This window comes from Periophthalmus magnuspinnatus, chromosome 15 (genome assembly GCF_009829125.3).
Source record: "Periophthalmus magnuspinnatus isolate fPerMag1 chromosome 15, fPerMag1.2.pri, whole genome shotgun sequence".
Lineage (NCBI taxonomy): Eukaryota > Metazoa > Chordata > Actinopteri > Gobiiformes > Gobiidae > Periophthalmus > Periophthalmus magnuspinnatus.
In genome coordinates, this window is record NC_047140.1 from 5,099,344 (window position 1) to 5,117,783 (window position 18,440).

Sequence of the window (18,440 nt, forward strand, 5' to 3'; positions counted from 1 at the left end):
GAAAGTATGTTTTTAAGTTTAAAGGAGAAATATTATGTTTTTTTTGCATATATGTTATAGTTTCCTCACCAAAAACATACCCAGAGTTGTGTTTTGTTTCTTTCAATCATGTTAAACACACAAACCTTACATTCTTAGGCACATTTTTAGGCTCTCTCAAACAGAAAGCACTCTGTTCCACCTTGTGATGTCATGTTGTAATACAGGAAGTGCTCCATTGTGCTTTCAAACTCCAGATAGCTTCACTAGAATAATTTGGATAATTTCAGCCCTGGAATTGCCAAGCTATACTAAACAAAAGGTGAAAGGAGCTGTTAACTTGAAAACTACCACTTCATGACATCACAAGGTGGAGCAGAGCATTTTGAGCTTTGGAGATGTAGAAAAACTAATAATAAAGGATTATTCAAACATGTGTGAATGAAACAAAACACAACTCCATGTATGTTTTTGATGAGGTAACAACATTCTAACACGTCTTAAAGCTCACAAGAGTCACTTTTGTGTAATATAGGACCTTTAACTTTTTGTTTTTAAAGAAATCGTGCAGGATGCTACCTCCAGAATGTTACACAGTGTTGCTTTAACATGGATGCACACTCTGGGTATGTTAAAATGACATCATACTCTTCTAACCTTATGAAATGAACCTACTCATATCGTCTGGAAGTAGTTTACTGAAAATCGGGTAGGGGGCGAGAAGCGTTTTGCAACCTATATCTGTGACGCCAAGGAAAATAAACCAAGCGATCAGATGAGAAATCAAAAGTGAAGTGTACATAACAGCGATATTGAAATGCATTTGGGTGTTTATAGCTAGCTGATGTTATGCAAGGATCTCCAGCTGTTGAAGGATTTGTGAAAGTGCCTGCGTACTCCCCTAGCAGAGATGATAGCGCCCGGACAGGACAAACACATATTTCTTCTCCTGCCCTTCGCGTTTCATTCCAGATGCAGTAGACCCATTAATATGAAGGCTAGTTTACATTGAGAGTGAGTGGTGCGGTGGAGTGGTACGTAGTGTCCTAAAAACAGTAACACACAAGGAGGATAGTATGAGAAGCAGACGTGGGTAGTACTTTACTTTTACTCCTACTTGAGTAATATTTTTAGTGAAGTAACGGCCTTTTCTTGCGGCGCTCCTTCAGATATGATTTAGTTTGTCTAATTTTTGTGTCTATCCTTTGAAAATAACAGATTGTTTTACTTGAGTAGTAGTTTCCCAAATACTTTTTACTCTTACTTGAGTCATTTCGTGGACCACTACTTTGTACTTCTACTTGAATATTATTTTAAAGTAATGTTTCTCTTACTTTCTCTATTTTAGTAACATTTTTGGCTACTCTACCCACCTATTATGAGAAGACAGACATGGGTAAAAAGTTACGCAACTATAACTCTTGGATTGATAAAATGTAGAGACAGTTGCACTTAGATAACCTTTATTCATTCATAAGAAAATATCAGAAATGGTGTTTTTCAGATTGTAGAGTCATCATGTCATACTCCCAGATGAGGCAAGGGCACGTGTCTATGGAGGAATGTTCACCACACCAGACCATGTTACCATAGTGACGTATCGCACACATTAGCAAATACACCCCAATAAGTTTTTAGATTGTCTGAAAACTCAAGATGGTTCATGGTCCCATTTACACATTTGATTTTCAACAAAAATTTGAGAGTGACTAACTAAAAAACTAAACTAGATTGTGACTGTAAAATCAGCTCACCTGTGGTAAGTCAGTTCTATATGATCAAAGTGTTAAAATGAAGCTCAGATTAAAGTCTAACTTAAGTAGACAGTGCAGTGCCTTCAGTTACACACACACACACACATCAGCTGCGAAGTATCATCTGAAAACATTGTATTTTGCTGTGAAATATCCCAAAGGTAAATTCACACATGTTGAACTTGATCACTGACTGAAGCCTAAACTCCATCTGCCCTGCATCTGTATAAAAATCATCGTCCTATAGAATGTTGTGATTCATCTGAGACCCAGAAAGACCTGGACACAGTAGATTAAAGGAGACATATTATGCAAAGGTTTGTACAGAGTGATTCATGTTTGGCGTAAATGAGTTTATAACAGTCATATGACACTGCACCATGGTTAGTTAGAGTACATGACAAAATGTGAAGCATCACTTCCTTCTGGCTGCATTTCTCTCATTTTATGTTGTCACTGTTTATTAAGAAAAGGGTTTTATGTCTCAGAGACAGAAGTACAGTCCCAGACTCGTGACTCAGTTTCCAAGTCACTTACGGGATTTGACTCAAACATAAGAACTAATGATTTGGGACTCGAGCGTGCATATATGCTTTTATAAACACGATTTTAAATGATGCTTTCAAATTCAAAGTTAGCTGTGAGAATTTACACTAGGCCCAGTGAGTAAGTGCTGTGTGTGTGAAATAATCAGTAAACTCTGCTTAAATGATGTGACCTGTGACTTGGAGTTTTTGATGATCAGGACTTTTTAAATAATCAATTAAAAATTTTTCGATTACATTTTTCCCAACAATTGTAAATGGCTTTGAGTGTTAATTGAAATGTATCTGTATTGAAATGTACCTCTCCTGGGAGGGTTCTTGTCTCCATGGTGCTTTTATTGCTTTATCTGGAATGTCCCACACTATAAACTTATCAATATCCATGAAGAAGAGCAGGTGACATAACCAGGTTAGATTTAGCAGCATGCTTTTCAAACTGTTTCTGAACAATTAAACTCCCGTAATTGAATAAATGAGCAAAGCGGTGTCATCTCCGTAGAGACAAGCTGCAAAGTTACATAGCGCACCTTTAACATGAAAATAGTCAAACCTGTTTATCTTCCAAAGTCTGAACTCTGCTCCAAACCACATGCTTTTACTTACTAGGTTTGGCTGGACCTCTCTATTAAAAAAGACCCATGATTAGAAATGACAGATCTTGATTAATTTAAACATCTTGACCAAATTACCACACTGGTGCACACTGGTCCACACTGGTCCACGATGTGCCGATATGTATTTACCGTTATCCGATATTTGGCCTGCTGCTGCAACCGATAACCGATATTTGCTGATACCGATGTTTAGCTTTTAAAATCCAGAACAAGTATATGAACTAAAAATAATAACAAATAGCTCTTGGATACACATAGATCGGTAGAGAAAAGCGTTACATGGCTGTATATTTACACAAATGATTATTGTCATGATAAAACAACATATTTTGGGCCTCAGTATTCATCTTATTTATTTATTTTTGTTGCAGTAGTGGGGAGTTTTCTGAATTTGAGCTGTAGAGGGATGAAAAAGTCACTTCCAGGATTAGTTATGGGTCCTTTCTGCTATTTATTTGCTGCAGCTCAGGCTTTTTAACGATACTGTATTTTCAAAATGGTTTACTGAGATCATCCTGCTTTATTTTTATTGTATTAGTGGCATGAAATAGTTTCAGACCTATCCATCCCTAATACTGGCTACAATAAACTACTGCACAAAACTGCTGCTTCTACAAAACACTATTTACTACCTCAATTTCAACAGCTTTTTATTTGTCACTTGATACCCCTTACCCCTGGCTGTTCCACACTTTACACCTGTGAAACTAGCATGACCCTGATATCTAACTGTTTATCTCACTCCCCTATGCAGACAGCATCATTACCAGTCCTGTCATAATCAGGTAATGGAATGGGCAAACAACACCAGCTCTCCCTCCCCCGTGTCACATCCAGAGTCTTCCCCCTCCTCCCCTCACACGTGTAGACAAAATAAACAAACAGACCGGCCGCCATTAGCAGACGAGTGTGAAATCTGCTTCCTCTAGGCTGTCAGGGAACGACTGTGGAGACACGGTGACAACTAGTGATGAAAGATGAATCAAATACTCACATATACAAATGAAAAAATCTGCATTATGATCATACCCTAAACCCTAAAGCAAGAGAATCCTAGTGAACCCTTTTCTAAATGTACAAAATCATTATAAAAACATAAAATTAGGGTCAAAAGTATTGAAAATCTGATCCTAATCGATGCTAAAACTAGGATTAAAACTAGTACTCATTTAAACAAGTACTGATACTAAAAAAATCACATTCACAGGACAGAAATGAACGTTTCCTGAATAGATTTACAGTGATTTTAAGCTGTATCAGAACAAGTATAAGACACATAGACTAGCACGTGGTCTACACCTATGGACGACTGAGGGATTACACAGATATAAGGCCACATGGGAATATAAAAGAAAGTACTATGATTTAATGTTGAAAATCGCTTTCTATTGTCTAAAGAAAGACTGTTTTTATTCTCATTGTAGCATCAGAATCAGTCAAAAAAGTCAAAGTAAAAAAAATAAAATAAAAAGTACACATGATAAATACTGAGCCTAAAAAAATGTTGTTCTTTTGGATGATAAGTAGATATAGTTATTTTGAATGCATTTAGATAATATGCAGTAGTGGGTATCAGTTACATTTACTCAAGTGATTTTTTTTTTTGTAGTTTTCTGACATATTTCTACTGAAGTAACATGCATGTAATTCTTATATTAGTTCGGCAGTTCATTTTTTCTGTGCTAGTGAAACAACAATTCAAACTCGAATTGGATACAAAGGAATAGACTCGATATTCAACGCTCTTTATGTAGACAACAGAATTTGATTTTCAACATTAAATAGTAGTACTTTCTTTTATATTCCCATGTGTTTTTATATCTGTGTAATCGCTCAGTCGTCCAGGTATGTTCATAGTGGTCCACGGGCGTATACTCGTCCATGTCTCTTAGTTCATTTTTGTTCTGTGAATGTGACTTTTTTAGTATTAATACCGGCTCAAATGAGTATTAGTTTTAGCGTTGATTAGTATCTGTTTTTTAATAGTTTTGACAGCCTGTGCATTGTCTGTATTTAAAAAATACATATCAAATCACAACTGCAGTTTTGTTTTTGTTTTTTTTTGGGGGGGGGGTTGTTTAAAAAACTGCAATTAGATGTTACGCCAAAACCGCTAAGCCTTAACGCCTACACTGTATTTTCTTGTAAAATAGTAGCAGCTTTTCATATCAAATCCTGTCTGTTTTCACAAGATACGCCGCGTTCCAAAAACTTGGGAAACTTGGGAAACTGCAAACCTGCGATGCATGATTTATGACGACTACATGTAATAAAGCTGCAGATGGTTAGCGATGGCAAGGCATGTTCTGTAGATAAAAAGTTGGATTTTGTCCCGGAGCTAGATGCCAAAAGTTATAGGCTGTGCAACATTTCAGGATACACTTGCACTTTAGAGCAATTTCCCCACCATAAACGAGTGTCCCTAAAGGAGCTATAACCCCGTGCTATGTGTAAGTTATTCATGTTAAGTGCTCCCTGATGCCCTGGCATGTAATTTGAATCAGAGGATTAATAATAAATATAGCTACATTAGAGCACAGATTAGCATTAGCATTAGCACCACACCCATAATACACTCTTAATGCATGATGTAGTGTTGACCGCAACAGTGTGACTAAAAGTTTTGGCAGTAGGTAAACTTAATTCATTATAATGGAAAACTGTGTCCATGTGCACGGGCAGCACTGGGGTAGCACAATCTGTGATATTAGAGGATTAGTGTTAGGGCTACACTATATATTACAATCAAATCAAAAATGTGTGAGTGTTTGCCCAATGACCCACAGGTTGGCAGTGCGATTCCAGCTCCCACAGATGAATGCTGTCGTTGTGTCCGTGGGGAAGAACCTTAACCCACCTAGACCCCAGAGTCTGTGTACACTGGCGTATGAATGTGTGTGGTTCCTTGATTTAAAGTGCCTTAAAGGTGGAAAAGCGCTATATGAAAATGTGTCTATTATTTAGATCATAGAATGTAGACTGCAAAGAACAAATGTGTTTTAGAAAATAGTGATATAGAAAGTGATATAGAAAATACTGCTGTACCTGTAGTTTAGACCTCTACAAACATGTTGTGAATTGCATGAGTTTCTTGTATTAGTTTATCAGTTCATATTTGAGCCGTGTCTCAAATGTTAATGCACCTGGAATGCTCTGACCATGATCCTACCTTTGTGAGCATATATCTAATCACAATCACAATACAGTAAAACCAAAAGGCAAATTTGACTTTCTTCCCTGAAATCATGCATCTCAAACAGAGTCACCAGTGTTTATGTGAGTCACCAGTCTGTGCATAAAGTGACAGTTGACAGTGACGTCTTACTTAAATGACTTAGGGCCTGAGTAAGGTTGTTACTGTGTTAAATTACCAGATCGTGTGGAGTTGCACGTGCTTCCTCTTCTCAAGTTCGTCCCATCTCCAGTATGCTCACTGTAAGGCTTAAATTATAGGTTAAAGTTAGGGGTGCACTGGTGCTATTTTTTCCAAAACGAGTATGAGTATGAGGACATCATTTTCAGTACTTACTGTAAATTACTGTATTTTTTTAGAAAAATCATTATATACCCCATTATCCAATATTAATTACTATTGTCCAATTCATTATTTCATTATATCATTTATAATTTAATTACAGTACTGCCTACCTTTTCTTTAGAATACTTATTTGAGGGGCTGTTTTAAATTTATACTAAAATCACTGTAGTTTGGGTATATTTCCAGTATAATTTAGGGAAGTATCTTTAATATTTATTACTTGGCCTTTGCTGACTGTGCCCCATGATAAGGCCTAAGGAGCCACTTTTATCATAACAGTAAGTGTTATCTTCCTTTAACCACTTTAATTTGTTTGTCATTTACAATAATACACAATGCACAAGCAAAGAAGCCCTTAGCCATGTGAGCCTGCTGCTATTGTAAATACAAGCCCTGCGCTGGTGTCCTTGGTGAACTATAAAAACCTTTAAGAGCCCTAAATATTTCCAAAGCTCACGTGACAGTCACATATGATTAAAGCTGGACTTAATGTGTAGAACAGTAAATGTGCCTCTTTATGGTCAACGCCTCACTGCTCAGTGCTCACGGTGGGATTGGCTCTCGGTTTTGGCTGCACACTGGCGAATACTGGTACCGATACCCGATATATCGGTATCAGCGCATCCCTAGTTAACGTGCACGTTACTGTGGGGAATCTTGTCCTCTACTCTCAACTGGACATTGTGCGGTGGAAAATTAGAAAATACTTTCTATCATCTATAATAAACATCTTTTTTTTTTGTTTAAATAAAGAGAAACTGAAACTGAAATTTGCAACCTAATCTTCCAAGTGTACAGTGACATATTTGCTATTTTGTTAGTTTTACAGCCCTTTTATTTTGTGTATGATATTGGAGCCTCAACCACAACATTTATCTGCACTTTTAAGCACATTTCAGATGAATTTCTGTTATATTGTCATTATATTGTGATTGGAATAATCAATTTTGCCAATATCATCCTTGAACATAAACTTAACCTACCATTCATAATTACAATGGCGGACCCAGCCCTGTTGTATTCTCACATTTCACCACTAGGTGCAGTCTACATTACTGCCGTCTAATAGTACCACCATAGTGCCACCTCTGGTCTGACAGAAGTAGACCAGAGACCCCAGAAGAGCCTGAACAAAGGCCAGGTGAAGGGAGGGGGAGACAAGAGGGGGGAACAGGTTTAACGTCTGCCATCGATTGGTAAAAAAAACATCAAATAAACTCACAGACAGTAGTTTTAAGCCTATAAACTGCCTTACTTCCATGAGTCAAGTAGCCTTTGTCACCATGTTACTTACATCATACAGCACCACTTTTGCCATTGAACCAAATAAGACGCCATAAAATCTCACTGCACTTGATCCATGCTTAATATTCAGCAGGCATCTCGTGCAAACTGCCCGGGACTCTGCTGTGCACTGGTGCCCTGTGTCGCTGGGGGCACACATCCACATTGACCACGGCTAGTTAAGTGCCAACAGCGCGTGGTGACATTGTTGACGATCTACAGGCTGGTAGAGGGTGCATTCTGGCCCCTTGTTTACAATGATTCATCCTCTGCTAAGGGCTTGTCTCCTGGTGGATTTGCTCAGTACTTTTCCAGCTCACAGGGACAGCTGGGCCCCACGCCAGATGTTCTGAATTTAATGAGAGAAATGATCACACAGAATAGAAGGGTGGGGGGACTTAAAGGGCAGTGAAAAGCTTGATCTGGAATATAAAAAGTTATAGTTCAAGTGCATATGACAGGTTAGACTATTCATTTCACTAAAACAGAGTTAACATACTTATATTCATGATTTTACTACAAATATTGATTTTTAATCTGGGTGACCTTTATAATTGTACTTCCTGGTTGGACACGGGCAATACATATGACGTACGTAGAGGTGATTCCATACCTGTTACCTAGCAACCATAATGCGGCAAAAAACGGCTAAAAATGTTAGATAGATGAATATTCCACAATAGCTATGATTAGACTAATAAAAATACATGGCAAATCATTATTTAGATCTAAAACTAACATAAATATTTACCACAGTTACTATCCCACCTGTCATATGAACTTTAATAAATATTGGTACCACTGATGAAGTCTGTGGAGATGTAGGTAACTTTGTAATGCATCACAGTATTTTGACCACAACACCCAAATAACTTATACCGATTTATGAGCCAAGACATGTGAGTTTCCAGGCAACACATCCTGTTTTCAAACTTTATAAATATTTCCATGGTGTAGAAAAGTCCTGATTGGAATATCTCTTGTTCATAAGCTGCGTTCCGGGCAACTCGGAGGTGGGTTATTTCCCACTTGATGTTATGAGTTCCGACCTCAGAGCGTTCCAGCTGAATTCACTTGTACGCAGTAAAAGAAAAGTTCAATCCTGTCAGCTGAACAAAAAGTTTTTGGTTTTTGAGTGAAGACGTTTTGCTGCTCATCTAAGTTGCTTTTTCAGTTCTGGTCAGATCGCTGGTGGACACTGCTTTATATCTGTGTGAAGAGAGGAGCTAACTACACTGAAACTAACTACACTGAAACTAACACACCTGTTTGTGTTTGTTGTCTATGTCTGTTGAACTACACGTGCACTGTGCCTGAGGGGGCTTTAGACATCATTTATCTCCTATTTATAACTCCATCCTCGGACCTAAATCAAAACAAAGAAAACAATAGTGAAAGCCAGTATGCTATAGGTGTGAGAACACACCTTAGGGGCCTGAATGATAATGCAAAATATGATTCAGGCACAGTTCACACTTAGTGTGGTTAACAGACCCAGCCAACAGACATAAACATGTGTGTTTCAGTGTAGTTTGCAGCAACCTGATCTGGTGCTAAACTGCAAGCTAAAGAAATATACATGTTAATGAATTAAATACATTAAATATTGTATTTTAAATATGTCAGATTGAACCTGTAACAATGTTTACATTGTTTATGTGGTGCAACCTCTCAGGTGGACTTTTTACTTTACTTTACTTTATTTATTTAAAGGACAATGTGCAGTTACATTGAATGATGGCTGCACCAGATTTAGCATAATGCTACTTTCCATCTGTAGTCCTAAAACAACAACAACTAATATAACAAGGTTTAAGGTTACACTTTATTTCTGGCTTGGTCAGGACGACAGCTGGAGGATTTTACCTATGGTGAATTTTTTGGGTTGATGTGGTAAACCAGAGCGCCTGGAGGAAACCCACCAACACACAGGGACAAACATGTTCACTCAGCACAAAAAGGCTTGAATGACCCGGGGATCGAACCCGGAACCTTTTTGCGGTGAAGCATGAGTAGTAGCTTGTCCCTCCACTGCTGTGCTGGTGACAGTGATTACTTTGTTGTAATACGTCACAGTTAATCTCATATGTAAAGTCCCTCCATCATCGCCCAGTTCACAGGAATTAACAATTTGAGTTCTTGCTCAATTTTCCAGTCAAATCTGGGAAATATCCCAGTTACCAGTTCCCTGAAACTCACTAATAGACACTGACGGTAAAAATAAAGGAAAAATAAGAAAATATGTGAATGTGATTTTTTTTAGGCAGAAACCTAATTTTAAGAAGAAAAAATATAAAATAATAAAGTAGAAATCCATAGAATCTCTTTTTTCTTTATCTTTTTTGTTTGCCAGTTTTTAATTTTCACTTCACTAAATGGGTCTTTACTTATATTTGTCAGATGTGCCAATATAAATAAATACTTTATAACTATTCTTACGATATTTCCACACTTACTTTCCAGGCCTTAAACAACAATGTCTACAAGAACGTGTCTCCCTACGGCTCCCTCAACAACATCGTGGATGGGCTCAACTCCCTGACGGACCACTTCTCCGACCTGTCTTTGTCTTCCGAGCCCCGAAAACCCAACAAGAGACCCCCACCCAACTACCTGTGCCACCTGTGCTTCAACAAGGGACACTATATCAAAGACTGCCCCCAGGTAAAACATGGCCGCCGCACACATGACGCCACAGTGAGCCTATAGTCACATCTAATGTAGGGCTGTCAGTGAATGAGTTTGGAGTGTGGGTGTATACTGTGTGCTGTAATGTGCCGTCTGTGTAGTTGAGAGTCGTAGGTCGTGTGTGTGAGGAGGACAGATGATTGAAAAACAGTTAGTATTGTGATTGTTGTGTTGTATATTTGCAAAATATAGATTAAAATGCTGCAAAAAGAGCTGATTCAAACTGAAAAAAATTGAAACAGGGTACAAACTGTATTGTAAACTACCAAATAAGGTTATAAATAATAGTTCTGCACTTTTGTGGGCCATGTTAGAGTCATTTCACATGTCTGATACGTAGAACTTAAAAGTCACATAAATTCAACAAATATTTGTATTTTTTATTTTGTAAAATCTGTGAAAAAATGTACTTCAATTTCCAATGACTTTCAGTGTGTGCTGCACAAATGGCAACTAATATCTGTCCAGCCCAGTACAATGCAAGGCTTGAATTCCACCATAATGCCCTCGCTAATAACCCAGGTTTAAAAGTTCACTTTTCTGGTAGGGGCATCCGTCTCCTGTTTGTCTCCATGGAGATATCTTGTTTTGTCTGGAATGTTCCTCACAATAGAGTTAAATCTATTTATCTTGCATTTATTCAACATGTTTTTATATCTAACAATCACTGCACAGATCTTACCTGGTCTCCATGGAGATAGATAAGCTTAACATTAACATATGGAACATTCCAGGTAAAGCAGTAACCCCTCCATGGAGAAAGGTTGTGGCGGATGACCCTCGAACTAAAAAGTTACATAGTCCATCTTTAAATATTGAGTAACCAAATCCAAATTAATGTTATTTTAATGTGCTGATAAAATGCATAGACTCAACATGACACTAATATAGTGAGTCTTATCCCTTCATAGCAGTGTGTGATGGCCCTTAATGTTGCAGCCAGTTCCTGTATATATCTCCCTCTCCCTCTCTCCCTCTCTCCCTCTCTCCCTATCTCTCTCTTTCCCTCTCTCTGTCCCTCACTCCCTCTCTCTGCTTGGCTCTGACCTACTTGTTAAACAGGCTGTCCACTGTCTTCTGCAGTCATGTGTGTGTGAATGTGTGTGTGTCTGTGTGCATCTTAACTGCCGCAACTGCCCCAAACTATCCCTTACAAACACTATAAATAAAACAGAGATCGGGGAGGCTGTCCGGCTAAGTTTGTCCATGTATCTTTTTTAAACGGCTGAATATTTTTAAACCATGGTGATTTGTAGGTTGACCTAGCTTGTGTCGTGCACTGTAAGGATGTGAGTATGAATGCAAGGCTAAGAGTGGAGCTGTCAAATTAAACCAGAGAGGAGCAGGGGTCAGATCGGCAGCAGAGTGTGACCAAAGGCGAAGGGCCCCAGCTGCTGTCACTGAAAGTCATCACATAGAGACACAGACGGGACGCTGGTTACAAATGACCATAGTACTAGGGATTAAAGAGGGGGGTTGTCTGCTTGTCTCCATGGATATCCTATTGCTTTGTTTGGAAAGTTCCACTGTATGAAATTAATGTTATCCACCTGGCATCTTATTCAGTTACTGGTGACAAAAATACTTAAGGAAACATTGCGTTCTTACTGGAGGTGTCTTTCCATAGATCTTACCTGTAACTTGCCTTGGTGGTGCCACTTGCTTGTGATGGAGGTAGATAAGTTTAATGCCAGACTATGGAAAGTTCCAGGCAGTGCAATAATATCTCCATGAAAACAAGTAGGTGCTGATCTTCCACAGTTACACAGTGTATCTTTAAAATGGAAAATGGTGTGAGGCCAATATGTTGCAATGGTTATACTATAGTGCACTAGAGGCTGCAGTAATAGTGAATACAAAGCGTGCATACTGGAATTGTGCCTGCTTACGTGTTTTCTATATACAGTATGTATAGAGAAAACAATGTCGAGGAAACTTTCTGCACCAACAAAGGCTCCTATGAAGGTTTGAACTTTGAAAGTGTTTAAACAAGAGAGAAATGTGAGAAAATGTTAATGCCTGTGTGAGAAAAGTGTGTGGTGAGGGGTTTTACAGCTGCAAAACATATAGAATAATTGTAAAAAATAAAGTTGACTACTTTGCGGATTTCGCCTATTGCGGGTTATTTTTAGAATGTAACTCCTGCGATAAACAAGGGACCACTGTTATGGGGTTTGAACCACCAACCCCCAGGTTAGTGGGTAAATGTTCCAGGATGCTAAAACATAACTCTATGATTGAGACCCAGCTCACAGTAAGAATGCATGTTATTCACCAATAAATAATAATTAATAATAATGTAATAATTAATAGTATTGTCTACTATTCATAGTCAACACCTGAGCGTGCTGCCTCCAGTGGCGACTGCAATTTCAAGTACTATGTAACATAACACTGTACAGGCCTAATTAAAGCAAGATGTTTCTGATTACAAACACTGCAGGGGGCGGAGTTTGAAGTTGTGGGCAAAGTTTAAAGCCATTAATGCCATACTGTGGAACATTCCAAGTAAAACATAACATCTCCAGGGCGATAAACCTCCATCTGAAAAATTACTGAATGAACCTTAAATATGTAATTGTTGTCTTTGTTTGTTTAGTTGCATTACTTCTCATTTTCATCTTCACTTCAGATCAATGACCAAACAAACGCTTTGTGTCATGGAAATGTGTTTTTGTGAAATGTTATGTTTGCTAAACTTTTGTCGAGGGAAAAATGTCATGTTTTGATTCAATAAGACAAGCAAAATTGCTCGTAATTGTGGTATCGTGCACCATGTTTTCATTTCGCTCATCGGCCATAATCATTCTCTCTTTTCCATTAGTTTGAGAGAGCGGCACTGGCCTAGCCCTAGCCCTGCCTATTTCGATGGGATTGTAATGGTGAACAGATGTGATATGAAAACGCTTCGACCAACTCTCTGACTTATGCTGCGTCCCTGGAGGTGTGTGAAAGACCAGTGTACTGATGAAAAATCTGTGAGACCGCCAACCAACCAATGTATGGGAATTAGATCATCATATAGACAACTCCAATGAGAATATATAGGTCCAGTCCAATACAATGCGTCGTATACATCGCGTTTCCCTTCTGATCCCAGCTCCAATCATATGTTACCCAATATGCGACAGGTGTATATAAATGGTGCAGTTCGTTCAATCATTTTCCATATGGATTTTTCATTGGACACATTGTATACTTTCGCGCTAACGCTCTCCGGTGGGTCGTTGTAAATTAAATCTGTCTTGCATTTATGGAGGAAGTTGGAAGTGAAAATACAGGGATAAGTTTGAATATTTTGCAATTGTTCCTTTAATTATTCAAGTGATGTCCTTTGCACCTGCAGTAGGTTGTGTAAAAATGTCTGCCAAGATATAAATCTGTACAAATAGCAAAACTAGATTCAACTGAATAAAATCACATGTAAATTTAATCTGAGGCGACAGTAGTTCAGCTGGTAGAGTGTTTGTCCACTGATATGAAGGTTGACGGTTCGAATCCCGTTCTTGACATAAACATCATTAGTTGAGCGATCAGATCCACAGACCCACAAGTTGGTGGGTATCCCATAGATAAATGCTGTTGTTGTGTCCTTGGGCCAACACTCCTCTGATACTGGTGTGTGTTAATGAATGAGTGGTTTCTTGATTGTAAGGCAAGTTTATTTGTACAGCACAATTCGTACACAAGGTAATTCAAAGTACTAAGAAAGACATTAAAAATCACAATACAACAAATCAAATCACAAATAATCATCATACAATTAACATTTAAGTAGAAAAGTGCAGAATAATAAAAACCTTTCAGTCATATTCACAGATAAACAGAACTGTTTTGTCTCACATCTTCAGGAAGACTGTTCCAGGTTTTAGCTGCATAAAACTGAAACACTGATTCTCCATGTTTAGTTCTGACTCTGGGCACCAGCAGGAGGCCAGTCCCTGAAGTCCTCACAGTGTGAGATGTTCTTTGGTGCTGGTCCATGGAGAGACTTGTTCACAAGCAGAGCTGATTTAAAGTCTAAACGTAGAAAAGCTCTATATAAAAATGTGACCATTTATGTAGTTAATGGAAGAATCCATTATTGTAGTATTTCACTATTTATTCTTCAAAAATAGGTTTGACTACACAATTTGTGTATTTATGCCTCAATAATTATAATCAAATATAAATGCTCCTGGATATGCTTTAAAAAAATGGTCTGTGAACTAGATTACAATTCCAAAAAATAGAGCAAGATAATAAAAATCAGAAAAAGACAAGATCTTACACAGACCAGTGAGCTGTTTTTAACCACTTTAACAGTTAGTCTGAAAAGCTGAGAAGAATCCAAAATGGCCCCACACCTCCACAGTTCAACACCATCGCGCTTATTTAGCTCTCTCATGGGCCCGTTTTCTCATAAACTTCCTGCTCATTCGTGCTACATCACTTACTGTACTGCTCACTCACCTGTCAGTACACGCCTTGGCAGGGGCACTGCGGGCTTCTTCTAATAACCCAAAGAACAGATGTGTCATGGGGATTGGTTTAGGAACATTTTAACAGACGTAAGAAATTTGCACTTTTTCCAAACACAAGGTGGTTTTCATTTGAGCAGTGATTATAGTCGTTTTACACGGGGCTTAGTGCTATCTGGCTGCAGTGGATTTTTGTAGAGTAAGAGCAGGGAGGTTATGTTAATACGTTGTCCAGTCTAAGGGTGCGATGCCAACACAAACAGAGGGTTCCTGCCTCACGGAGAGATCCTGAGTTTGTCATTTAGACACTTTGTGAAGACAAGCACAGTTTTTCCGTATCACTGCCACAAAAATGAATGGTATTTTTTCATCTTAAAGGGGTTGTGTACATGAATATTTTGATGTAATAAAGTAAAATTAGTTTTGCTCAAGTACAGATAGATCAGCTCCTCTAACTTCTTCTTCTTCTTCTTCTTTTAACTAGCTGCATTTCCAAAGTGGAAGTAGCGCCGTTAACATGGTAGTTGTTAACATTTTGGTGATGGAAAAACTGTGCACTGGTCTCTAAAAGTTGTGGAATGTGCTTATGAAATCATTACAGTGAATAAACAGTATAAAAAGAAGTAAAAATGATGTACAGCTCCTTAAATAACAACCAGATGAGCCGAGTGCGGTACAGTATGTTACAATGAACGACAGTAGCTCAGTCGTTTGTTCGCTGATCCAAAGGTTTATCCGAAGGTAAACAGAAACATAATTGGTCGAGTGCGCAGATTCGTTGACCCACGGGTTGGCGGTGCGATTTCAGATGCCACACGTGATTGCTGTTGTTGTGTCCTTGGGCAAGACAATAAAACCAAACTAATGTAAATGGACTTTTTGAATTCCTCGTCAAAGTTCAGAACATGTGATGGTGTCGTAACTCATGAAGCTCCTCGGTAAAGACTTGTTCTAATCATGTCAGTACCAACACAGCTCAGCAACTTTACCACCAGAGTTGCCATTGTGTTTATCTTGATACAAACTGCTTCACTTCTCAGCGCACTACCAGATGTTAACAGATTTCTTATCGTATGCTGTCATTAAGTTAATTTACTGTCAGCTTTGTGTTGCCATTAGTATCCATCATGTCTCACTCTATGCCCACGCCTCTCAGTAAAGCCATCTGACATTTCTAGATAACGAAGTCTCTTTGTGAATATTGCTGTTTTATGAACTTAAAATCTAGCTGGCATCAAACAAAAGCAGTAGCAAAGTCAACATTAAGGCTTCATCACCATACGTCAGCGACCCAGCTCTTAATGGCTTGGTTCTTCTTGTGCCAGAGACTGAGGCTTGTGCCATTCAGAAGAACCAGGGCCCTGGATCACAATGTGGTGCGACTGAGAGGGAGAGTCATGGCACCAGTGTGGCCAGTCTGTCTAGACATCAGTGCTCCTCGAATGCATCAAACTCAATCACTTTTTATGTGAGGTCAAATCTTGAGAGAAGAGATGGGCAGTATTCAGATTTTATTACTCAGGTACCTTTATTTTATTATTTACTTTACTTAACATTTGAAAATACTTGTACTTTTGCATTTTTACTTGGATGATTAGGGTTAGGACTAAACAATTGAGCATTATATAGCACACAGTAGACAGCAAAGTGGATCTAAAATGACTTAATAACAGAAAACTATTCAAAACTGCAGAACTATCCAAGCAACCTTTACCTTTTTGAACCTCACATTCATAACCCCGAGTCAAATTTTTTCACATATTCATATAAGAAAGAACAGAGCCCTGGGCATCGACAGGGGGTAGGTGAAAACTGACATTTTCAGAGCACTTAAGCGTCAAACAGGATTGCTCAACATGCATGAATCAATCAAAACACAACTTCGAGTAAACTAATAGTACTTTTACACAAGATTTTTTAGGCTTTAAGTTATTATTTGGAGGGCCACTTTTTATTTTTACAATATTATTTGACCTAATGTTCTTAGTTTAGTGTTATTTTTACTCTTCTTCTTCCTATCGCAGTAAGATCAGCTCCTGTTGTTAGCTATTGAATGTAGTCTATTATCTATAACAGCTCATCCTTCTGTCTTTTCCTGTATCCCCCTCTCTCTTTCCCTCCACATACTTCGCAGTCAATAGGCTCTTAATGAAACGGCTGCGGTTGTCAAAGTCTTCTTGCATTACTTCTATTTTAGTCGTGGGCCATGCAGAAGGACTGGAGCGCGGTGTGTTCGCTGAAAGGGGGATTTTTCAGTTTGAGTGCCGGTGGTGCAGTGAGAGCGGTGAGCCTGGCAGCAGCTGGGGCAGAGGTGTTATGTAAACGCTCTTTTATTGGGAAAATGAGGTCGCTCCCCCAGTTATGAGCAGAATGCCCCCGGTCGCCTCACTTTGGCTCAGGTCCAACGTGTCTTCCACTTGAACTCAGCTTTCAAGTCCGGGTGAAAGAAAAGTTTAGTTCAGATGAGTGAAATTACAGATAAACAAGCACATAACATTTTTGATTTGACTTAAAGCTACCAGTTGTAATTAGATTAGTCGACCCGCCCCTGTTGTATTCTCACTTGTCACCACTAGATGCTGTCTACTTTACTGCTTTGTCCTGACAGAAGAAGACCAGAGAGTCCAGGTGAGTCTGAACAAAGGCCAGGTGAGGGGAGGAGGGAACAGGATTCACATTTGAAGAATCAAATCAACTTGATGCTTTAAGGTAGCTTTAAAGAGGGACTAAACACCTAAACTCCTCCCCCAACCACATTTCAAATAGAGCTGATGAAGAGGAGAAGGGGCGGGGTCTGGACATATGAGGAACAGTGTGATTGGTTTTCACATTTCAAACTCCGCCCCTGCAGCTGTGTTAGGTGTTTGTAATCAGAAACACCTAGCTATAATCAGGACAGTCTCTTGTAATGTCACCAGCTACTGGAAATTGCATATGAACAAAGCCAAACATCGACTTTGATGTTTTTGTCCAGGAAGTTGCTAAAATTGCCAAGAAATGAATGTAGATAATGTTACAAAAACACCATATACACAGTTTTAGGCGAGGTAAAGTGGTGGGCTATATGATGTTTTGAAAATTATTCTGAAAATTTATGAAAAAACACCAAAAACACCATTTCACTTTAAAAAACACCATTTGCTTTATAATTGTTCAAATAAAAGATCATGTTTCTCTTTTTACTCCATACAGATGTGTTGTAAAAGCAGTTCTTGGGGTCAAAATGAAACTGCATCCAATTATAAAGCCATATACTTGTACTATACTTGTGAACCAGTTAGTCCACTGTTAGCATGCTAGTTGTTGTTAGTGTAACCTTGATGGCAAAACTCTGCTCTGGCCTCCTCTGAAAGTTGTGAATAACATTATAAACTCATCATGGTCAATAAATAGGATACTCGGAATGCCTAAGGTCAGTGAGGAATAACTTTGGACCACTGCAAACCGTTTAAGATGAACCAGTTCTGTTTTTCTCGTTTTTAGGACAGTAAAAATCACGTACACCGCCTTCAACTTTTCTACCAGATGACCCCGCCTCTGATATCAAAATGATGCATTGAGTGACACGGCGCTGCAGT

The 18,440-nt window shown here is 38.6% G+C and overlaps 1 protein-coding gene across 1 annotated transcript in view; it reads left to right on the forward strand.

Moving 5' to 3' along the window:
* zcchc24 (zinc finger, CCHC domain containing 24) overlaps positions 1-18,440 on the forward strand; it is an 87,694-nt gene that overhangs the window by 3,899 nt on the left and 65,355 nt on the right. Inside the window, exon 2 of the mRNA XM_033979448.2 lies at positions 10,178-10,378. Within this exon, the coding sequence (XP_033835339.1) occupies positions 10,178-10,378 (201 nt within the window). The remainder of the gene's footprint in view (positions 1-10,177; positions 10,379-18,440) is intronic.